Source organism: Misgurnus anguillicaudatus, chromosome 21 (genome assembly GCF_027580225.2).
Source record: "Misgurnus anguillicaudatus chromosome 21, ASM2758022v2, whole genome shotgun sequence".
NCBI classification, from domain to species: Eukaryota; Metazoa; Chordata; class Actinopteri; order Cypriniformes; family Cobitidae; genus Misgurnus; species Misgurnus anguillicaudatus.
In genome coordinates, this window is record NC_073357.2 from 55,258,157 (window position 1) to 55,282,716 (window position 24,560).

A 24,560-nucleotide genomic window follows, 5' to 3' on the forward strand; every position below is an offset into this window, starting at 1 on the left:
TTGTAAATTTTTTCGCACCTAGCCCCATTCATTTCTATGGCTCCAAACAGGGATGAATTTAGAAGCCACCAAATACTTCCATGTTTTTCCTATTTAAAGACTTTTACATGAGTAGGTACACGAGTAAGTATGGTGGCACAAAATAAAACTTTTGTTTGGAGACATAGGAATGAATGGGGCTAGGCTAAATGCTAACACATTCAATAATCGTTGCGGTAATGAAAATGTTCCCCTTAAACGTGGAAAAAAACAAAATTGGTTTGTGTGATGTCATTTGAAATCATGTGCAAAATAGTGCATGAAGAGATTTTTTTTTAACTGTATGCTTCTTAATTGATAGCATTTTCTTTTTTATCAAAATGTTTCATGACACCTCATAAGTCTAATTTCTGGAGAATCACCCAAATGGCCTAATATAAGGCCTAATCCTGGATTAATCTAAACCCTGTCCTGAAATCCACCACATAAAGTATTATGTAGCATTTTCTCTGCTTACTCGGTACAGCAAAACTAAACTGTCCCAACAATGACATTATTTAATAATTGCTGTACTGTAATAATAGGGCGACTATACGTGCCATTTTTCCAGGATTTCAGGTGCATCCCCCGGAGGTTGCATTGGTCGAGCGCACACGTCATCGTGGTTTATTGTTTAAGGTTCATCTATTTCAAAATAATAAAATGAAACTACAATGATTTTATGTCTTATGTTTTGAACTGAAATGTGAGAACCTCTATGACGTATGCAGTCGACAAATACGACCTCCGGAAGACGCACCCGTAATCCTGACTGGGACGTGTTCTGGAAAAGTGGCAAGTATGGTCCCCTACGCAATTTAGACAAGTTGATAGAGTCACAAAAAGAGATTTAAAGCCTTTTTTAATGTTGTGTATATTGATAGTTCATCCATACATCAACCAAATGCTCGAGACGTCTCCGATTCATGCTCCGACGAATAAATCCAACGACTTCAGGTGCTTGTAACAGTGTCTTTATCCAAATCGAACACCAAATGCATTTTCTGTTGGAGCCTAAAACAATCATTACAAGCAGCAATCGATTGCCACACAAACTATTAACTGAAGCCCTCTTAACACCAACCCTTACAGAAGAGTCACCGCTCGGGTAACGAAGGTTCCAATTTTTTTTTTTAAATAGTTTTCAACAGAGTTAAAAAAATTTGCAGTCTGATACAGAAGGCTAAGAGACCTGAACAATATGAAAGTGCTAGTCGTTAATTTACAGAGATCAGGCATCACAGAGTGCTATGACAAGTATCCAATATGCTACATTTGAATACACCTTACAAATGCCTCTTTTGTTGTGTGTCACCAGGCAACTTAAAAATCACACGCCTGGCCTAGTATGTACAATGAGATTAGATTTTCGTTTCGTCGATGAAGAAAAACGTTGACACACTACCGCCAGAGGTATAATCTTGAAAAAAAGGCCCTTCGACCCGTACAGTGACAATGATTTGAAGACACGTCTCAATTTCATTTCCTTAGCCCCCGTAGTATGCGAGTGGGATCCGTCGTTACGGATTCCCTATTAATTCCGGATCCCGTGAGACGGCATAGTTCAGAGCTGCGTTTCCCCCCACTTGCTTAGCGTTCAAGTTTTCGGTTGGTTATCCCAGGCATTGGTTGCGTTTGGTTGCCTTCCCACGTCTTCTGGTGCTGTTCAATTTGATAGTCGGATTGAAGAGTGAGAAAGAAGAACCAGATGTGGAACCGCTACGTCAGGGAGCAACACGCGTGTTTCCATTCACTACAGTCAGTCACGGTTAGAAAGGGAAAGGGAAGAAGGGACTCAATTCATTCCTGGGGCGCTGCCGCCAAAGTTGAAATTGTTGGGCACCACTGGAGCTGTGAACTTGTATCCTCCGTGTTTTTCGATCATCTTTGATTCTACAAGTAATCGGAAAAAAAAAATCAAAATTATTTTCGAGGCTGTTTGCTAACACACACACCCCCCGCATAATTCCTTACCATGTGCTGCTCGTCGTTGATCTGCAAGTGTGGCGATGTCCTGAAGATGTTTTCTTTGTTCCTCATCGAGACACTGTGTGAGCACCTGGTACCACGCTGGGTCACGAACCTGGAGATTCTGAGATGAGAGGAATCCCAAACTGAGTTTGAGCTAAACATTTATATCGCTTCTCATACAGGGTTCCCACACATTAGGTAATTTCAAATTCAAGGACCTTTCGGGTCCAATACCCTCGAATTCAAGGACTAAATGTGGGGACACATTTCAAGTGAGAGCAAGGTTACATCGTCTTACATTTAAAGACACATTGTTACAGTTCCCTTTCGAGGGAACTTGCGCTGCGTCACTGCGGTGACACTTTGGGGACGCCTCCAGGGGTAAGTGCGTCTGAATGTGTATATCAAATTCAACCAATGGTGAGGCTTAACGACAAAGACAGGGTGACGCGGGAGCCAGGGAGTATATTGCTATCTGAAATATTGCCAAAGATGGTGTTACAGGGACGCAGGAAGTATGGCAAGGGAGACGCAGCGTCTCGTTCCCTTCTCAGGAAACAAGAGTTAAATACGTAACCCGAGACGTTTTTGTGTGTCAAACACAACTATGCAAAAAAGCATTTTGATATGAATCAACATTCGCATTCAGAAGATAAAAGCATTTAAAGTGAACAGTTTACCACGTGTGCTGAAAAAGTCTAGAATTTGTATATTATCCTACAATACACAGGGAATAATATGGATTTTTTAATGTTTCCAACCACTTTCAATGACCTGTATCTATGCATGTATATTTTCAAAAACTTCCCAGGGCCTTGCATTTTTCCCCCAGATTTACAAACTTTCAAGGATTTCAAAGACTTTTATGCAAGTAAACTCATACTCTGTAATATGGCTTTGAAGATCTGATATTCATCGACGACGTTGTCTTCATCATCTACTAAAGTCGTGTAGCCCTCGAGAGCCGTCTCCTCCGCGTCATCGTCCTCCCAGTCTTCATCGTCACCGTCCTCTCCTGCTTGCTTAGCCAGCATTTCCAGATATTCCTGACCTTCTTCATCGATATCATCCTCATCACTACCCAACTCGGCTGCACAGATTGACAATCACAATATCAGAATACACGTTCACATTTCCTTTAACCCAAAACTATCGCACAAGTCCAAGCTTACCATTCTCTTCTTCCTCCTCTCCGTCTCCATCTTCATCATCGTCATCATTTTCATGCTCAGCCCTGCAGGCGTAGGCTCTCTTCAGGCCGTTAAACAGAAGAATGGCCGCGGGGACGAGCTGCCCCGCTACTTGATTGACAGCTTGTGGACGCTGCTCTAGGTCCATGAGGGCGCACAGTCCCAACACGCACATCTTGCGGTCATGAAGCCTGCAACACCAAAACCATGTTATAATAAGATCATGAGATTTGTGAGCATGCAGTAGAGGAATGGCATCCGTACCCGAGGAAGCAGTCGATGTCTTTGAGCCACTGCGAGATGAAATGGTTGGTGATGGGTTCGGTGTTGTTAGGGAAGCGCAGGTTCTCCAGTGTGTTGAGGAGGAGAGGGGGGCTATAATAGAGACCGGCGATGGCCACCTGCAGACACATGGTCCTTAACTCGCTGGTCTTCACTTCGCGTGTCAAACGCTCCAGAGCGGTCGTTACGAACAACGGCACCACCTGCGAGAACAAATGTAATTTTGATAAGGTGTGCAAAGAGATTACATGATAATCAATGTAATAAGGATCAATAAACCAACCTGGTCGATACCGCGACCTTTGCACTGCAGAATGATGACCTCTAACAACTTGGCTGCGTGGCATTCTGGGTCCTCCCCTGGATCGCCTGTCAAAATCTAAAGCGAAAACATTTTCAGTTACCACACTACTCATACTCAACTTTTGTTTAAAGTAAGGTCGGTCACAGTACCTTTTTGCACATGTTGAAGATAATTTCAAGGTATTTAGTGTCAGACATCAGTGTGTCTGTGTCAACAGTGATGTAGTTGTGAAGCAGCGGCATCATATCTGAAATCAAACCATGTGACATCATCAGAAAACATGTCATGCTCGTTTCAACCCAGGGATATCTGTGCCATTTTTTCTTTAGGGAAGTTCAATCCGATGCATAACCTGTGAAATAGTCAAATCCATCTTGTTGGAAGACCTCGTAGACCAGAGGGAGAAGTTGCCACATTTGTGGAGACACCTGCTGAGACGTCAGACTGTGGGCCAGAGACAGGATCTCCTCGTAGAACTCTGACAACATTAACAGAAAAATAATAAAATACATGTACATAATAAATATATCATGTGATGAGCGGCGTGATACTTACCGAGGACGTGCTGCTGAAGGACTGTACCGATGACCTGCAGACAGATCCCTTCTAACTGCTGCGTGATCTGAAATCAGCCAATCAGAAGCGTTAGGTGGTGCAAGCAGATCTGTCTACATAATTTTATATACAATGTCTGCTTTTGATTCAGTGTCTGAATTTTGCTTGGATGGTACGAGGCTTAAAGGGATAGTTCATCCCAAAATGATAATTTGATCATAAATCACATCATGTGTCGTTTTAAACCCCCCAGTGCTCCGAAATTAAATATTTTCGATAAAAACCGCAGGAGGCTTTTGGCTGTCCCACTGAATTCGCAATTCGTTTACCAGAAAAGGAAAGACAGGGTTCCCACACCTTAGTTAACTTCAAATTCAAGGACTTTCCAAGTCCAATATCCTCAAATTCAAGGACTAAATGCGAGGACACATTTCAAGTGAGAGCAAGGTTACATCATGTTACCTTTAAAGATACATTGTTACAGTTTCCTTTCGAGGGAACTTGCGCTGCATCACTGCGGTGACACTTTGTGGACCCCTCCAGAGGTAAGTGTGTCTGAATGTGTATATCAAATTCAACCAATGGTGAGGCTTAACGACAAAGACAGGGTCACACGGGAGCCAGGAAGTATATCACTATCTGAAATATTGCCAAAGACAGCGTAACAGGGACGCAGGAAGTATGGCAAGAAAGACGCAGCTTCTCATTCCCTTCTCAGGGAACAACAGTTACATACGTTACCCGAGACGTTTTCATGTGTCAAACACAAATATGCAAAAAAGCATTTTGGTATGAATCAACATTCACATAAAGATATAAGCATTTAAAGCGAACAGTTTAGAAATTTTATGATATTATCCTACACTATACAGGAAATATGGATTTTTTTCCAGAAAAATTCTTGCATAAAATAGATTCAAGCAAAAACTTCCCAGCCCCAGATTCACAAATTTTCAAGGACCCGTGGGAATCCTGGAAAGACATTGCCAAAAAGATACATGTGCCATTATTCGTTCAATAGGCTTTATTGCCCAGCTGCACTACCTCCTGAACTTCAGCCAGCTCCTTGTTTCCTGTCTGCCATTATTGGACAACCTGATTAATCCAGGTGTGTCTGATTATTGTTGTTGTGACTACTGAGGTCAGACACACCTGGATTAATCAGTTTGTCCAATAATGGCAGACAGGAAACAAGGAGCTGGCGTCCAGGAAGCAGTGCAGCTGGGCATAAAGCCTACAATAATATTATGAAGCGACGAGAAAACCTTTGTGCGCAAAGTAAACCAAACAAACAATTTTATTCAACAATTTCTTCTCCTTCTTGGTCCTTCAGTGCATGTTCATGAGCGGTCTATGGCACCTGCTGATGTAGTTTCCAACATACAGACTATGGATGCTCCGATCGATCGGCCGATAATGCTTGCTATGCTTCTCAATGAATTACGCGAAATGCTGCTACATCCAAAAGCCAGGGGGCGTTCTCGTGCAGAAACTCAAAATGCGGTGTAGACGAAGAACAATGCACACGCAACTATGATGACACGCAGCTCCAGGAAATGTCTTAAGGATATATTTATATTCCTGTTCTTCTAACCTTTTCAGGTATTTTCATGATAATAAAGAATATGTTTAATAATTATGTTTGACGAGTGTTGCTTTTTCAAATGCATGTTATAAACGACTCAAACTAACAGTGATTTTAGATCGATAAGGATTTACTGATCAAAAGCCGTAGTACATGAAATAGCTGTAAATAAGATCGGCGGTCCGATTTAGTGTTCTGTGGTAACAGCACATTTCTGAATTTGCAACAAATTGTCTGCACTATACGCGATATACAATAAAACAACCAACAAACTCGTATTGAAAATAAAATGCGCTCATAACGCAACAACACTGATGAGAAGAGCAACATCAGTACGACCTCAATGTAAATGTATGATGATTTTGTCAGATGAGGGCGTGTTTTAGCAGCAGTTTAAGAGAGCGGATTGGATTAAACAAGGAGTTACTGGGTCGTGGGTCATCATTACTGGGTCCTGTTTAGTCACTATTTTATTGACCACCCAACAGATATGTAAAAGTAGCATCCAGTTGTGTTAAATGCAATACAATGTGACAGATCAAAGATGCAATGATGGCACATATATGCTAATTGGCGTGTGACGTCATTACCGCCACAGTCTCTCAAAATCCTGTGGGAAACACTTAACCGCTGATCTAATACGCTCACATATACATACAACACTATTCTGGAGCCACTGTAAGCATAAGCATTTACTGCATTAATATAAATGAATTTTCACAGGGTTATTTAAAGACGTCAGCTCCAGCCTGGGAGGCATTTTGTTAAACGCTTCATGATTTATTGAGTTTGTGGGTGGCTCGAATGAAGTCATCATGCTACAGGCCAGAGAGAACAACAGATGATACCACAGCCCACGTATCTCATCTCTTACTTCTTTATGGTCCTCCACTACACTCAACAGCGTGTCGATGGTGTTGAGGATGCCCATGGCGGTCACCGCTTTATCATCACCGCCTTCCTCATCAGGACCCGTCTGGATCACCTGGTTGAAGGTCATGGCCTGAGAAAGAAAGAGAAAGAGTTTAGCATGAATGCAAGCACAGCTCTCGGTACAAATGATTTCAGATCCATCACAAAGAGACAGACGCATATCGAGTAGCTTTACCAAATGCTGGGTCATCTCCACTGCGATGGGGGTGACTTCCTCGCTGTACTCGCAAATCATCTTCTGAATGACGTTGGTGAGGTCATCATTCTCTGTCTCTCGCACGATCTGGAGGAGGGCTTGCATTACAGGCCGGATGTGGGGTGTGATGTGATCTTTGGCTTATGGAGAAAGAGAATTCAAGTTAAAGGGGACCTATTTATACAAGATGTAATATTAGTCTTAGGTGTGTCCTGAAATTAGGGATGGGCTCGAGTACTCTAACGCGGCATCAATGATCGAAAACGATGATCATGTAGCTTTAATTTATTTATTGTGGATATGGCGGGTTAGCGTTACAAGCGCATGTGGTAGTAAAGACTGGGTCTGGAGATGCGTTTTTAACGTCGTCTTCAGCTACGCAGATGAGTGTATGACATCAGCAACATTACCATGCATGATTTAAAAACAAACAGATAATTCCGCGCACCCGCGCTGCAGCAACCCGGTTACCAGAGAGCCATACGAGTATTAACATTACATCTTGACTGAGAACAGGTAAGGGGACGACACGACACAGCTAATCGCTAAAACTTAAAGGAATCGTCCATTTTCTTAAAAGAAAAATCCAGATAATTTACTCACCACCATGTCATTCAAAATGTTGATGTCTGTCTTTGTTGAGTCGAGAAGAAATTACGTTTTTTGAGGAAAACATTGCAGGATTTTTCTCATTTTAATGGACTTTAATAGAGCCCAACATTTAATACTTAATTTCTTTATTTATTTAAAAATATAAATTCTTTATTTATTTATTATATAAAGAATTAAAGAATTGATCACAATACTTAACTCAACATGTAACAGTTTTTTTCAACGGAGTTTCAAAGGACTATAAACGATCCGAAACGAGGCATAAGGGTCTTATCTAGCGAAACGATTGTCATTTTTGACAAGAAAAATAAAAAATATGCACTTTTAAACCACAACTTCTCGTCAAAGTCCTTGATTATTACGCCAGAATGAGAGTCTAGTTCCTAGCCAAATCACAACTTTTGGTTTTCTGTCGGTCTTAGTACATGATGTAACAGAAGAGTCAAGTTTTAAATAAGAAAACTATCGAAACTCTTTGGTTATTTTTGGAGCGCAATGCTAAATGGTCTAATCAGATTCAATGGATTGTGCTAAGCTATGCTATAAGTGGTACCGCCAGACCAGGAGATCGGCTGAAAGGATTCGGAAATGGTAAAAAAATTTTAAAAATCAAATGTTCATCTCTAGGGGAGCTGGAAAATGAGCATATCGTCGCTGTCCGATGAAAACCACGTATGTCCATTTTGCAGATTTTGAGATTTTTCAACGGATTGAATGTCCAGGTTCATTTCCGTATACAGTATGCTTCACATATCTAAATGGCCAATGAAAAGTTGTGAAATCATGACAAGATCCATTTGGTGTCAAAGCTGTCAATCACGCCGCGTATCTCCCGCCCTGTGGAAGCATTTCGTCGGTCTCATGAAGTTTCATCGAAGCTCAGGACTGGATAGCCGAATAAACACAGCCTGGTGAGACGATTCACGCATTTACATGCGTACTTTCCCCTGCAGATCGGAGTACACCACCCCCTTCAATACGATCCAAATTTGCATCCGATCGTCCTCAATCGTATTGATTAAGGTGTTTACATGAAGGCTTTTCAATACAATCGAGCCATCAATATGATTACAAATGGATTATTTGGTTGCATGTAAACGTACTTACTGACTTTCCTTCATCGAGGTAAACGTTTCCCCCCTGACGCCAGACGTACGTCTAGGAGTGACAACATTACGGTAGGACTGTGCAAACAAAGTATCTGTCTAGCATTACCATGTCAGTGTATTGATTCATTGTCCCTTCATAGTTTGCAAGAGACAGTTAATAAATGTATAATTAATATGAAATAAACGAAGCGTATTTAATAAACCAAGAGGTAGGCTATTTAATAAACTGAGCGTATTCATCTGTCAATATCAAAAACGCGACTTGGCCATTCTAATTAACGATCGGAAGACCGCGTATCGACCACCGTTACTGTAAAATATGCACGTATGTCCATGTCCATTTAAACTCAATTTTGGTCAAATGTGGATTATATCATTACACTGGCAAGAATATGGTTACATGTAAAGATGCCGTACCAAGTATGACAACGCTACATTCAACTGCTTTTGAAATACAATGTTTTTTTCACTTCCTGAAAAATAAAAGTTTTGGAAATACGTGAGTTTCATCGGGGAGCGACGATATTTAAAAAAAAGCTAAGTGTCCCTTTAACAATAGAATCAAAACGGCATGTCTAATGAGACAGCTTTGGTTTAATGGGGGTTTTAACAAAAAGGAGTGGGTGGATTTTTTACATTTTTGGGTGGTTGTGCCACAAACTTCCAAAACACATTTATGTCCAAACACCTTGTAAAAGTGGATTTTGCATGATTGGTGCCCTTTAAATCCATCTTTAATAAAATGAGCTGATGATGGAACTCTACCTTTCTCCTGATTACTGATGAGCACCTGCAGGGCGATGGCCGCCTCCACTTTAACCGGCATCTCATTGTCATTTATCAGACAGTTGCGCGTGAGCTCCAGGGCCGTCTGCAGGTTCTGGTCGTTCTTAAACTTCACCTCACAGAAGTAATGTAACACCCAGCAGGCCTAGAGGAACAAGAAAATCAGATAAGAAATCATTTTAAATCAGGTGCTAACTGGGAACAAAGAGACCATCAATTGTTTGTTTTATGCACAATGCATCATAAAAACCATTACAATCAACAGCCCTAATCATGACTAAACCTTTATAACTCTCTCACCCTGGCTCTCATGTAACCCAGCTCATTGCGAAACAAAGGGAAGACATGATTCTGCAACATGTACTCCATCTGGTCTTTGTAGATCTTTCTCTGTTTGGAAAGAAAAATTCAAATGACTTTAATATGCAAATTCACATAAAAGCTACATTTCATATGCATACATTGCTTCAAGGCTAATAGAATTTTACTTCTCATCTTAATATGCAAATGAGGATCAAAGTCACGTGGTTATCGCTGGGTTCGACCCAAACTAGTGTCGAATCTATTCACCTTGAGAAGAATTTCAGCGAGCGAGCCGATCATATGAAGAGCGCCGTCTTTTTTCCGTGGGTCTGAAGCAGGTTCTGTGAGGATCTGATAACAGAAACCCATGGTCTTCTGCAGCACCTGTTATAAAACAACGTGAATGTTCAGAAGACATAAAAAAGGCAGAACATCTAATTTCTCATGATCATGGTGGTTTTGTAGGAGACTATGGAGGCTGGCCAGTGGTATAGGGTCATGAAGACGTCACTGGGCCAGTACTATGATCTCCAGTGACTCTGTGGCTACGAGTGTGGTGTGAGAACAGTCACACAATCTGTAAGACACAGACTGCAGACGGCACTAAACGCAGACTGACACTACGCACACCGTCCACCCACAGCCACACAACTCAAGCTTGAGATTCATCTACATCCTTGTGGTTTATCTCAAAAACAGTTCACACACAAAACATATGAAACAATGCATAATAAACAACTCTTCCCACAATCATCCAACAGTTCTTTTGTAGGAGCTGTTGATGGATACATGAAGGTTGGCGGCAAGACTCAACCAAACACGATTACATCACAGGCTTCATCATGCCAGATGGCACCCACCTCCTTCCTTTTGCTGCATGAGGTGAAGAGCAGCGTCTGAGCCGCAGTGGTTGGGGAGATGAAGTCTTCAAACACATCTAGGGAGAGGTAGAAATTAAAACCGTGAGATTAAGATTCCACTTATCGGCAGGAAACGATGGCAGATCGAGATGAAGATGTTGGCGCTCTTACCGAATTTCATGCGGATGTACTCGTATGGGTCTTCCTGCCAGAGCTCTTCATCACTGTCTGTGTAGCACATGAGGGGGAACACCACATCCTGAATGATTCCCTGTAAACAAACACAAGATATATCATTAATCATATGACATTCTGTTAAATGGCCAAAATTAACCAATATATGCACACAAATGTGCTATATGTAGGTGGTACATTAGAGATTTTAAAAGTTCACTATTGTTTTCCCAGAATTTTCTAAGTCGGTGTATGTTGGTAAATGCCTCTGCTAAATGCAAGAATGTAGTAATTTAGGCAACAAAAATGTTCTCCAAAAACACTTAACCGGATTGCTTCCAACATTTTAAATATGCTTTGCTACAAACAAGCGCCGCACGAAGTCGAACAAGCCTAACGTGTGTGACGTCGTTGCCGTAAAGCAAATCGTGTTTCCTCGCGAGATTTGTCAGGGGCGGTTCTCTCAAGCTTGCATTGCTGGTTTTGCTAGCGGCGTCCTCCCCGAGCTTTAACAGGACGATGATTCGCCCTACTATGACTTTGTTTACCACCGAAATAACTTTGAAGCTGTTATATTAAGGTAAAATAACTGCATAGTGTGTCTTTAACATGCAAAAACAAACAGATTAAGTCCGTGCACCCACGCCGCAGCAACCGCGCAATGCTGTGAATCTGAACACACCTCACATCACGAGGCAAGGCACTATGGTTTAAAAGGATGCCATGATTTTGGGATTCACTTCGGTAAGACGAAAACACAGTCAGTCAAATGCAAAATGTAACTTGTTTCAGCGCCATCACAAGTTTCCTCATCTCATCAAATGTCAAGAGATACCAGAGAGCCATACGAGCATACATCCTGACTGAAAACAGGTGAGAGGACGGCACGACGCTAATCGCTAAAATGCTAGCAAAAGCTGCTTAATGTTATCAAGCTTGTGCTTTGACTGGACGTGTTTTAAGTGCGCTGTTATGGTGCACATCCACAATGGGAGTTAAACTTTCTGTCCAGTACATAACTTAAAGTCTTGCATTTTGTGCAGATATGTGCACATTGTATAATACATTTATGTTGTATATAAGCCTTAACTCTTTCACCGCCAGCATTTCTCATGATTTTCACAAAAGTTTAATGCTTTCCAGAAAATGCTTCTTTTTAAATATATAAACATACAATATATGAAATAAAAGAACAGACCCTCTGCTTTCAAACAAAAAAATCCTACCTTCATGTGTTCTGTTATTATCACCTCTCAAATATGTGTAAGTTTCATCAAAACACAAAATTTTGAGCAAAAAGCTGAGATAATTCCATTTTTGTGAAGGACTTTTGATAGAGATCAGATGCAGAGCTATCTTTAAAACATACACGGACATACAGCTGTTTGCCCTAGGGCAGTGCTTCTCAAATAGTGGGGCGGGACCCCCAGGGGGGGCTTGAAGCGATACCAGGGGGGGCGCGCGGGACCCTGGGGAAAATACTTTTTCGGGAAGTGATTTTTTTGCACCGTCACTTAAAGACATTACACCCCAATCATGCTGATAAGCCGCTTGAGTTTTTTATTATTATTTATTGATTATATTTAAATTTAATTTTTCAGTATCAAATGGTCAAAAAATATTATACTTTAAATAAGAATAGATTTTTTTTATTTCAGGCAAATTGATGCATTTTTAAGTCTTTTCTGTTACAGACTAACAAACAATGTTAATAAAGTTATTCTTTGTTGTAAGTTGATTGATATTTCTTTTTTGTGTTTTCTTTAATGTTAATAAGGATACAATGTTTTGCAGATGTGTAATTTTATAGACAAATTATACTATTTACAGTCGCGGCGGAGAGTTGGGGGGGCGTGAAATGTTTACTTCTTCCTAGGGGGGGCGTGACAGACAATAATTGAGAAGCACTGCCCTAGGGCAATACTTCCGGTTTTTATAAATTGCGGAATAGCGCCACCTGGTGGATAATAGCGGTATTGCAGATTGACGAGATAACTCGTCAATGGCGGGGAAAGAGTTAATATTATGTAGAGTGCGACATATAGAAAGCGCATTAGTTTGTGTTTATTAACCCTTCAGTTTCACTTCATCATGCAGCTTTTCCTGTTACGAGGTTTCTGTTAAAAACATTTAATTAATTGTGTAGTATGTGTTCTTTGTTCTGTCATAGTTTCTTCAAAATTAAGTTTTATTTGAGTGTTTTTAATAAAAATATTTTCATTTTCACCATGACGTATACACCCCGCCCCTTTGATTGCCCCGCCCCCATTTAATCGATTACTCGTTCTTCAGCCCTATAGATTAATCGAAATGAAAAAAATGACATAAATGCACATCCCTATGCTAAATGTACAAGAGCAGACAATTGTTTTAGCACGGAGTATAACAAACAGAATCAACATACCTGGATGTGTGGCTTTAGGTTTTTCCAAGTAACGGCGTGTGCGATTCCCTGGTTGATATAATTCAGCGTCTGCTGTAAAACTCTGGGAGCCACATATTGCTTTTCCTTATACTGATACAAGACCTTCAACAGCACCTATAGGAACACAAAGCCAAAAGTCATGAGTTGCCTTTGCTTGGGCGTGTCGGCGAACCCTAAAATAACCCGTTGACATCTCTGCCGTACCTGCTGTGCAGCCACGGCGTAACCCTTGAGGAAAAGCTCGGCAAACTCCGTGTACTCTTTGGTTGTGTTGCCAGGGCTGCCGTACCTGCGGGCATCAACAAATGTGGGTGAAAATGCAGTAACGTTCACAAAACAGTAACTCTCAATCCTTCCACTTAAAATAACTACTGTGTGTGGGCTGAGGTTCAATGTGTGGTGAGTCTATCTATAGTGATCTATGAAGGAAGTGATGTAAAACCTCTGGTAGCACCGTACCTCTCGAAGAGCCGGGCGAGGATGTGGAGTGCCCACTTCTTACATTTCCACCAGGGCAGCTCGGGTCTCTCATCTTCATCCACCTGCAGGGTCTCCTGTAAACATTACCCATAAGCACTTTAGAAGTGGGTACAACTGAATGCCTATAAGAGCAACTAAACCGATTGTTTGCTGAATCTTTTTTAAAAATTAATCTAATAAATTCATTTCAATATAATGGCTATGAAACATTGTATATGCACATTCAAATGTGGATTATGTATACGCCAAACATAGTATTTAATATTATAAACACAGCTATCAATTTCAGGTTTTGTAGGAGACTATGGAGGCTGGCCAGTGGTAAGGGGTCATGAAGACGTCACAGGGCCAGTACTATGATCTCCAGTGACTCTGTGGCTATGCGTGTGGTGTGAGAACAGTCAAACAATCTGTAAGACACAGACTGCAGACGGCACTAAACGCAGACTGACACTACGCACACCGTCCACCCACAGCCATTAAAATAAATACTTCCATACCAGTCTGATAGATAAACAACTAGCTAAAATAAAAAACAAGACAAACAAACATCCTTACTGGAGGTACATCTCTGTCCACAACAGTCTTGAGGATCTCCATCCACTCGGTCAGATTCTGGCGATTGATCAGCTCAAGCGGGAGGTTGTACTGTAGAAACAAAGCTAATGATGAACACCAGACCCGAACGCCATTACTCTGATATGTTTTATTAATGAAAGAGTGAATGATACCTGGAAGAGAGCATAGAGGATCTTAAAGATCTGTTTTTGCACCAGGACCGAATCGCTGGAGGGGTCTGGAAGTAGTTGAATGAAACGGTCCTTCAACATGGGCATGAAGATCTGCATGGCAGCAACCAGCGGCTGACGTTCCTCTGGCTTCTTATACCTTAAAAAAATATATACAGACTTACATTAGGACAAAAAAAGGCTAAATAGCAGTGTTGTTTTCGCCAACGATGACGACAACGAAATGATTTCGTTGACGCAGCTATTTTTTATGACGCTAACGCGACGATGACTAGCTAAAAATATCTCGAAGGTGACGAAAACATGACAAGACGCTTTAGAGTTTTCGTTGACGGGACGAGACGGAATGAAAATGATTATAAGTCTGACGTTCGCAATGCATGTCATTTCTGCCTATTTTGCGTGAAATCTGTCTGTTTTTAGCTAAAAAGAATCAGCAATGCTGCTGCTTCCTATCCTTGTTTTGGGTCAACTCTCGCTGTGTCCCAAACCGCCTACTTCCATACTATATAGCAGGCAAAGAGTACGAGAAGTAGTGCTTTTTGCCTACTATATAGTATGGAAGTATGCAGTTTGGGACGCAGCGACAGTCTCACTCACGCGCACAACCCGGCTACCGCCATGCCGCGCACCAGATTTCAAACAACAACACACCTCCGGCTGTGGTGAGTTCGAAGGACCGTGGCAGGGACGCTAATAAACGGAAATGACGAGATGATTTATGGACATACTAAAACCTTTTTGCGTTTTAGTCGACTAAAACTTGACTAAAACTATCAAGTTTATAAGTGACTAAAATGTGACAAACGTAAAAGCATTTTCGTCCAAAAGACTAAGACTAAAACTAAAAGGGCTGCCAAAAACAACACTGCTAAATATTAGTCCAATACAGTTTAATTCACGAGTCGAATCTGATTAAGAACATTGAAATTAGTTTAGTTTCTCTTAACAGCAATGGATAAAATGCATTGTTTACAAAACCATATAAAACGAAAATTACATCTAGTAGTTTCTTTTTCCATAATTTGGGACATATTACAGACACAAGCTGTGTTTTCATTACAGATTTGCGCAAAACTTCAGTGTTAATTTCGACAAAAAACTATCGCGAAATGGCGGCTTTCCATTAACCGATGTTATGCGACTGAAACTTAGTTTTTGCTATAAGTAATTCCAAACATCACGTTGATTGATGTTGGTAAGTTTATCATAGGTAACAGTAAAATACCATAAGCAATATGGTGCATGTTTTAAGTGTTTGAATGATCCATGTTGTTTTAAAAGGGGAAAGGTCATAAATGGTTGACACAGAAAAACCTGGTAGACACACCTAGATTTCCCCAAACTCTGCTTTGCATGCAGACATTTACATTTCTGCATTGGGCAAATGCTTTTACCCAAAAGCAACAGTGCATTCAATCTATACATGTTATCAGTGTGACCCTGGGATCGAACCCATGACCCTAACTGAGCTACAGGAAAACTTGTCTCATTGTTTAAATATAATTTTTTTAGCCATATTTGCCTTTATTTGATAAACATTATGTAATTAGAGGACAGGAAAGTACAATTGTAGTTGTAACATGGTTCTCACACCTTAGTTAACTTCAAATTCAAGGACCTTTCAAGGACTTCCCAGGTCCTGTACCCCCAAATTCAAGGACTAAATGTGGGGACACATTTCAAGTACGAGCAAGGTTACATTGTGTTACCTTTAAAAGATACATTGTTAAAGTTCCCTTTCGCGGAAACGCACGCTGAAGTATATCGCTATCTGAAATATTACCAAAGACGCGTTACAGGGACGCAGGAAGTATGGCAAGGGAGACGCAGCACCTCGTTCCCTTCTCAGGGAACAAAAGTTACATATGTAACCAGAGACGTTTTTATTTGTCAAACTATGCAAAAAAGCCTTTTGGTATGAATCAACATTCGCATACAGAAGATATAAACATTTAAAGGGAATAGTTTAGCACGTGCGCTTATACAGTCTAGAATTTTAATGATATCCTCCATTACAATAATATGGATTTTTTCCCGAAAACTTCTTGAATAAAATAGATTCAAGCACTTTCAATGACCTGTATCTATGTATGTATATTTTCAAAAATTTTCCAGGGTCTTGAATTTTCCCCCCCAGATTCACAAACTTTCAAAGACCCATGGGAACCCTGTCAAAATTTGTATGAATCTTTAATCACAAATGTAGACACAGGTATGGACTACATAGTTTAAAAAGACAACAAATCTGACCCTTAAAACCAGCCGGGATTTGTAAACAAACTTAAATTGTGTGCAAACAAACAAGCGTTTGATGTTTTTCTTATACTCATAATTCTTCACCAGCTGGTAGAGACACAGCAGAATGCCCAGCCAGCAACCGCTATTGTTAGACTGCAGGTAAAAGCCAATCTTGTCCACGATAGCCGTCCATCTATTAGGGTAGTCGTGCTTGATCATGTGATGAATGCAGGTTGTGAGTTGCACTCTACCGGTTGAAAGTAAAAAAAGTTAGAAATGGATATGTCACCCAAAACAACCTCCCTCCCTCCTTTGTATGTTTGTTACCTGATGCGCTCGGCTGGGGACTGGATGATGGCCTCCACTATGTGGTCTCGAATGAACTGCCTGTCCTGTTCTGGGATGTTACTGGTAGGTACTTCGGTGGTTGCATTATCCCCCTCATTCCAGTGCTGTGTCACCATGTTCTTCAGGTAGATCACACCTAAACAAGAGTAATGGAGAACATGGGTTACTCTTTCATTGCAGACTAGGGAAGGACACAGGGTTCCCACACCTTAGTTAATCTCAAATTCAAGGACCTTTCAAGGCTTTTCCAGGTCCTTATGAACTGAATGTGGGGACACATATCAAGTGAGAGCAAGGTTACATTGTGTTACCTTTAAAGATACATTGTTACGGTTCCCTTTCGAGGGAACTCGGGCTACGTCACTGCGGTGACACTTTGGGGACGCCTCCAGGGGTAAGTGCGTCTGAATGTGTATATCAAATTCAACCAATGGTGAGAGTTAACGACAAAAACAGGGTAACGCGGGAGCCAGGAAGTATACCGCTATCTGAAATATTGCCATAGGCGGCGTAACAGGGACGCAGGAAGTATGGCAAGGAAGACGCAGCATCCCATTCCCTTCTCAGGGAACAACAGTTACATACGTAACCAGACACGTTTTCATTTGTCAAACAAAACTATGCAAAAAAGCATTTTGGTATGACTCAACATTCACATACAGAAGATATAAGCATTTAAAGCGAACGGTTTTGCACGTGTGCCTAAAAGGCTAGAAATTTTATATTATCCTACACTACACAGGGAATAATATGGATTTTTTTACAGAAAACTTCCTGCATAAAATAGATTCAAGCACTTTTAAGAGACCTTTTTCAGGACTGGTATTGGAATGATGGGACCAATCTGAATATTAAACTTGAATAAATTTTAATACATTCAGTTTAATGGGCATCAACTAATGTTTAAAATCAAAAATGTTTAGGTTAACTGGCATTTATAAAATTAATAAATACTGCAGAAGTATTATTTATTTTCAGTTCAGGCTTACTAATGTAGCCAACTAATGTACATAGTACCTTATTACATAGTGTTACTGAAATATGTTATGTTAGTGCAGATGTAGTGACAAAACAGCTTCAAGGTCAGTAAAAAAATATTTATGGCCGATACATTTGCACCCAACCCAAAATATTTCAGTACTGAAATCATTTGTAATTTTAGATCTGTTAGTACAAAGAAAGGTTGATGATAACAAGATATGCTTGAATGCCCATGTGACATCACCAAAGTCAAAGCTATGCTGCAGCTGTGCATTTGTTGAAATGCCAAGCAGGTGTAAGAGCATATTCATTCTCTTTCTCTCACTCTCAAATCCATTCATACAGCTTCAGTACAAACCCTCATGTATTATTATTAAAAGCCCAACTGTTGCACACTCAGCATCTGAAGCCTTCATCACTTCCTGTCATGGTAGTCGGTCCTAACACTTTTCCACGTATGTGGAAAGTTTGTGTGCACTGAATGTGTTAGCAAAGAAAGATTCGATCAGAGACAGTCAGACATTAGACTGCTGACAGAATGGCTCATGTATCCGGATGAGAGTAATCCTGCCTGCTGCTGAATCAGCAGCTCTTATCATGCATCCGAACAATCTGATGTCAGACATCAGGGTCATGAAGTAGTTTAAGTGGTGACGTATTACATATAGCCACAATGCATTGGTGTGAGCTCCCAATGTCCAAAAAAAAAAAAGTTCCCTACATCATCACCCTACAAGTCAATCTTATTATGAAAAGTTAGTTTTTATTTATACTGATATCTTTGATGTCAATATTTGGTGGTTTAAATAACCATGCAAAGTCCGGTAAAGTTTTTTTTTATTATTTATATTCCATAGTCAAGTAAGTGCAAAGTTTGAAGTCATGTGCATAACGGAGAAATGTCACATCCATACATCATCACATGGGCAATTCCATGCAAATGTCAACCTTATTATGAAAAGTTTTTACCCATACCGAAGTCTACGGTAAAGTTTATTTTTTAATTATTTTCCATAGTCAAGTAAGTGCAAAGTTCGGAATTGTCACGACTCACGTGCATAATGGAGAAATGTCACATACATAACATTATTTCGGTCTCATAAATGTTAATAAAATTATAAAATATACAAAAAATTAAATAAAAATTATTATTATTATTATTATTATTATTATCTCAAACCATTTGTTGGCTATTATTGCTTCTAGTTTGTGCATTTTAATTTTTACTTTTTTTGTCACATCAATGATGCCTGCATGTAAAATTGAAAATACGTAAATAGGCTGATATATTTCTGATGTCTGGACTCTATCATCAGGGGCTTAGGAAAATATAAACAGACAGTTTAATATATCGGTAATAAATGCATTCTCTGAGAATTTATATTTCAAGTTTTGACTGCAAATGTCACATCCATAACACGGGAGCTGCTCATATACAAAAAGCAGTATTATAAATAAGTAAAATGTCAGAATGTGCCACAATAATTCAACAATAGCCTGGAGAACATAATGGATTTGTTGAGACTATGAAGAAAGCAACCAGAAAGCATCTTGCAACGCCACAGAAACAGGAAGCATCAGTTTTAAGTATAAAAATGGAGAAGTGTGGCTCCCTTTAAATGCTATAGATACGAAGTTGTTAAAGTCCACTAGTTTAATAAGAAACACTTTTCAAACTGCTTAAATATAGAGTAAAAAAAATAGGTCTTTACTCCTAAAACGATATTTGAGTTTCGCACCTAGCAAATTAGAAAACTAAACTAAATAAATGTAATCAATTTTTGGTACGCAAACTAGAGATGCACAGAATGTTCGGCAAACGATACAATGTGGCCGAAAACAGAGAACGAAAGCATCTTTCTCGGAAACTTAAAAATACTTCCAGATTGCTGACATGTTTGCTGCATTTACTAAAGTAGTGTGTCCCGCACTCACTCTATGCTGGTTGGTATTTAATTGCATCATCAAAACGTTATTTTTTGGTCAAATGTATTCAGTATTACACTTATTCGAACAAACACTGAAAATACTATTTTTGGCAGAATAGTTTCGGCTGCCAAGTCTTCAGTGCATCCCTAAAGTATAGCTGTATGCAAAAACAAATCTCTGTGCTGTGTCAACACATGACATGTGAAACTTAAACTAGGACAGGGACAGTCATGGTTAGGAGAAAGGCTGAGTTCATAAATATGACAGAAGTATTCTGAGTAACACTGGATTCTGCTAGGGAGGGAAATTAAACCTGATTCCAATGTCAACACACCTGCCTGTCGTACGTTCATATCCAGCTGATCGGACATGGTTATTTGCAGTAGCGTAGACGCAAAGTTCACCTGGGGGTGGCCCTGTGAAAAGAAAAAAGAAGATTCAACTCCCCATCTCTTCCAAATAAACATCTATTTGTGGCTCATGACATTTAACACAATAAACATACAAAACACACAAGTCAGCTTAGCTTTCTGATAAGGAATCCCCTGATGTGAGCGCAACTGAGGCAACTCAACAATAGCCTGGTTTCTATTACAGATTTGCGCAAAACTTTTTAAAAAAAAACCTTTTAATCTAATAATTGCAATTTCCATTAAACAAAGGTACGCACATAAAGCGTAATTATTTTTCGAATGACAAGACATTAGAAAAAAGGCGACAGATGTTGGTAGGTTTACGTTTATCGCAGCCAATACGCCAATAATTTTTCTAAATTGAAGGAGACGCAGACGTGCTATCCAAGAATTAATAGCAAGATTAGTCCATTATACTTTTGGGCGATCACATATGAGGTGTTTCTTAGAGGTTATATTACTGTTAAAAGAAAGATCATGACTTTTACGCTAATGCGACAAATCGTTTTCATTGCGACCGTATTTGTTTTTTCAAATTGGTTGAAAAACCAACTCATGCGATTACAAAAACTTTGTGCAGTATGGCCACTTTTGTGAAATTTACTTCTTATAAATACTTTTAATAAGCAATTTAAACTTGCGCAATTTAAAGGGTAATGAAAACAGTGTATGCGCGTTAAATATATCAAATTTACATGATTATATAATAATATTTCCTGTATTATATATATATTAGTGATGCACCGATGTATCGGCCACCGATATTTGATGAATTCGATATTTGATGAATCGGTATCGACCGATTTTTTATAAATTTGAAACCATCGGCATATCGGCAATAGCACGAGAAAGGCCGATACCGAATGTTTATTGATTAACTGCATAAAGATATCCATTATATGTAAAAAAAATGAGTTAATGTTGTTAATAAAACAAATGCTGAATAGCAAAAACCACCTTTGAAGGGTGTCATGCTGTCTTATTATATTTGTTTTAGCTTAATTTGTGCCTCTCTTATTATGTTGGTCAGTTGAATGTTAATTAGATCCAATCCATGTTCAGTAAAAATAATTTGAGGCAGAAATAAACTAGCTAATAGACCAACTGTATAGTATTGTATACAAGTGTTTGATATCGGTATCGGCCGGAAGTTGTCTGTTTAAATCGATATCGGCCCAAAAAAATCCTATCGGTGCATCCCTAATATATATCATTATATACACAATATATTATACATTATTATAGCTATTATACATTTTTCTACACATATAAAGATGATGCACCTACTGACAAATCGTCACGCTTTCCTTCCTCACTTTGCTTAATGCCTAATGTAAACATCATGTAAATGTAATGAGAAGTCCAAACGTCAATCACTTGATCTCCTGTCTGTTTTATTTTAGATATACAGATGCGCATCTCTGTCATAATAATTACATGTCATATTTCATTGTTAACGCATCCAATACTTATTTAATGATACTCCGGTCAGTGGACAGCACTGGCTTTCTCCAGCGACAGCTAAACCTCCCAAATAAAAATGCAAAGCAAAACGGAACTTTACCGAAGATAAATATGATCATAGATTTCTTTGAGATCTTTTATACTTCGTTGAAAGACTGCTCTAAAATTGACTGTGGACCAGCGCTGTGGAAAGCCCTTATATGGAGCTGGTTTGGGCCACGTTTTATGCAAATTACCAACCTCATGTACGCGGCCGCTCATGTAGAACACTTCAAATTAACTAACGTAAGAGCAAGTATAAGAACAAACTCATGTATTGTACGTACGCACTTGTTGGGAAGTTCAAGTGTGCGTATAAATACGAAAAACGTACGCAGTTAACAGTGAATGAGAGCCAGTGTTTACCCTTCTATGATTACGTCCTTTCAAATACAGAATTTCCCTACACATTGCAATTCCAGCTTTGAATAAAATACTTGGAAACACATGGCAGTGCTCTTCCAGTATCTCGACCCCTGACGTTTGAGCACATTGGAATCTAAGCCTGCTGTCCACATGGGCGGCCTGGAGGCCTGCCAGCTTGGTGACTGTGTCACTGGAAACCATAGCCGGCATCGGTCCAGCTCTTTTTAGCCCATTCATTTGACAAACATTTCCTCTGAAGACATTAAGCATTAGTAATAACAGAGTTTAACGATGTTCAAGACTAACATTTCACCGGAGTGTTTGGAAACTGAGCAACGAAGACCAATTAGCCGTCAGGCAGGCCTCACAGACCGGTTTCTCAGGTATTGTCTTACATTGCTGAAGTAACACAACTACTGTTAACTCTATATGCTATCAAATAAACTCAACAAACACATGGAAACTGCACAGCTTTCCAACAATTGGACAACCAGCTACTACTGAATGACATTTGAAGCAGAAAAATCATTTAGAATTTATTATAATTTATAAACAAAAACATTAAGAACATGTTTATGATTCTATATATTATACTAAATAAGTAGTACTGTGAGCTTTTAGCTATATACTTAAGACCAACACATACTACTGTAATAGCTCAGTGGTAGAGCATTGCTAAAAACTTTATAGGTTCGATCCAAGGGACGCATGCTGAATCTGATATAAAATGTATTCCTTGCAATGCACTGCAAGTGGCTTTGGATAAAAGCATTTGCCAAATGCATAAATGTAAGACCATGTAAATTTTGAATCCCATGTATGCATTTAGCAAACACTTCTATCCAAAGTGATCTACAGTGCATTTAATGCATACGATTGATCAGTTTGTGAGGCCTGAGATTGAAACCAATGTCCAACAATACAGTGCCACATAACTTGAACACACCCACCCGAAAACAAAAGCACCGGCTCTAATATTACAAACATCAGTCAGACAAAATACACAATGCCATTTCCTAACACAACTAAGTTACACATTGGGTCAAAAATACTTAGTCATCAATTGTCAGTACTGACAAAACAAATGTTTTCTTCATCAAATAAACAAACTTTTGCCCTTTTCTCTACTTGGTGTGACAGCATTACATTGACACAGAGCAACTAAAAATACCTCAAGACAGGACCTCTGAAACATTCAAACACTACCTACTAAAAATAAACTAGGACATGTACCATGGTATGAGACCACAATGGGAAGCCTAATTAACATAGCAATCATTCTGTACCATGGTACGTTTGGTATACCATGGTACCACGACCCTACGTTAATGTTAGCGGGAAACACTGACGCAACTTGCTAATATAACGGGCACGCGCAGGACTAGGCTCGTCTTATATTTAATGTCACAAACTAACAATAATAATAATCATCATCTGTCGATGTGTGTGGTGTAAGTGCGATTGTTTTTACTGTATGACAAAGTTCACGAACTGTGAAATGACAACATCCCATCTGCCTCACGTTGACACGTGAGAGCCTAGCGCCTAGCATCACAGGCGCTAGCACACACGATATAAAAAAACTTAAATATGGTCGCTCAAAACGGTATTATAGCTCCAAATATAATTATAACTATAAACATGTCTTTTTTTATCAAACTCATCAGAGTGTTTGTGAATTTAGACGCCGTATCGTCTTGTTTGACACGGCCACATTTGTGCGAGCTTTATCTCGGTGACGTAGTACACGGGCACGAGCTGCTAACTCGTGCGACATCTCGCTAAACTACATAAAGCAATAATAACGCGTAAATCATTAACCAACGGACATAATGAAGTTACCAAAGGGATCTACGCAAGTCAAATGGGTTTAAGACGGTTTTTATATTGAATGAAGTTGACGCGGCATTCCTGTCATCGTGTTTCGCGAGGCCCGAAGCGCCACCATCATCATCATCATCACCATAAGATCACTTTACCTCGTTCAGTTGTCTCTCTGCGGCCTCACGCAGATTTGCGTCCATTGTGCCCCGAAGGGCCTCGATCAAAGTGTTGAAATCCATGGCAGGGTGTCGGTATGGCTCGGTTTCGTTGGGCTCAGCGGTCTATGAAGTCCCGGGCGCTGCGCACATGGACGCTCGATTCTTCGGCTACCGGCGCGAAAGGAAGAGGAGTCGCGATGGGCCGGACAGATCAGCGCCAATTTCTCCACAGCGAGTTTCCGTTCCGCTGTGGGACGTGTAGGGA

The 24,560-nt window shown here is 39.9% G+C and overlaps 1 protein-coding gene and 2 non-coding genes across 3 annotated transcripts; all 3 read right to left on the reverse strand.

Moving 5' to 3' along the window:
• Window positions 1-863: 863 nt before the first annotated feature.
• On the reverse strand, window positions 864-24,511 carry ipo7 (importin 7). The gene is made up of 25 exons (XM_073859416.1): window positions 24,293-24,511; window positions 20,366-20,447; window positions 17,101-17,257; window positions 16,862-17,020; window positions 14,515-14,671; window positions 14,342-14,431; window positions 13,763-13,857; window positions 13,508-13,592; window positions 13,283-13,417; window positions 10,876-10,975; window positions 10,705-10,781; window positions 10,112-10,228; window positions 9,842-9,931; window positions 9,521-9,686; window positions 7,014-7,174; window positions 6,780-6,908; window positions 4,321-4,387; window positions 4,118-4,243; window positions 3,915-4,012; window positions 3,745-3,840; window positions 3,444-3,664; window positions 3,162-3,370; window positions 2,873-3,079; window positions 1,993-2,109; window positions 864-1,911 (listed from the first exon to the last, which is right to left on the reverse strand). The coding sequence occupies exons 1-25, from the start codon at window positions 24,374-24,376 to the stop codon at window positions 1,814-1,816; spliced, it is 3,123 nt and encodes a 1,040-aa protein (XP_073715517.1). The 5' UTR covers window positions 24,377-24,511; the 3' UTR covers window positions 864-1,813.
• LOC129418173 (small nucleolar RNA SNORA23) lies at window positions 10,302-10,482 on the reverse strand. Its single transcript, XR_008636016.2, has one exon. It is a non-coding gene; the product is annotated as a small nucleolar RNA SNORA23 (small nucleolar RNA).
• LOC129418180 (small nucleolar RNA SNORA23) lies at window positions 14,074-14,254 on the reverse strand. Its single transcript, XR_008636018.2, has one exon. It is a non-coding gene; the product is annotated as a small nucleolar RNA SNORA23 (small nucleolar RNA).
• Window positions 24,512-24,560: the final 49 nt, after the last annotated feature.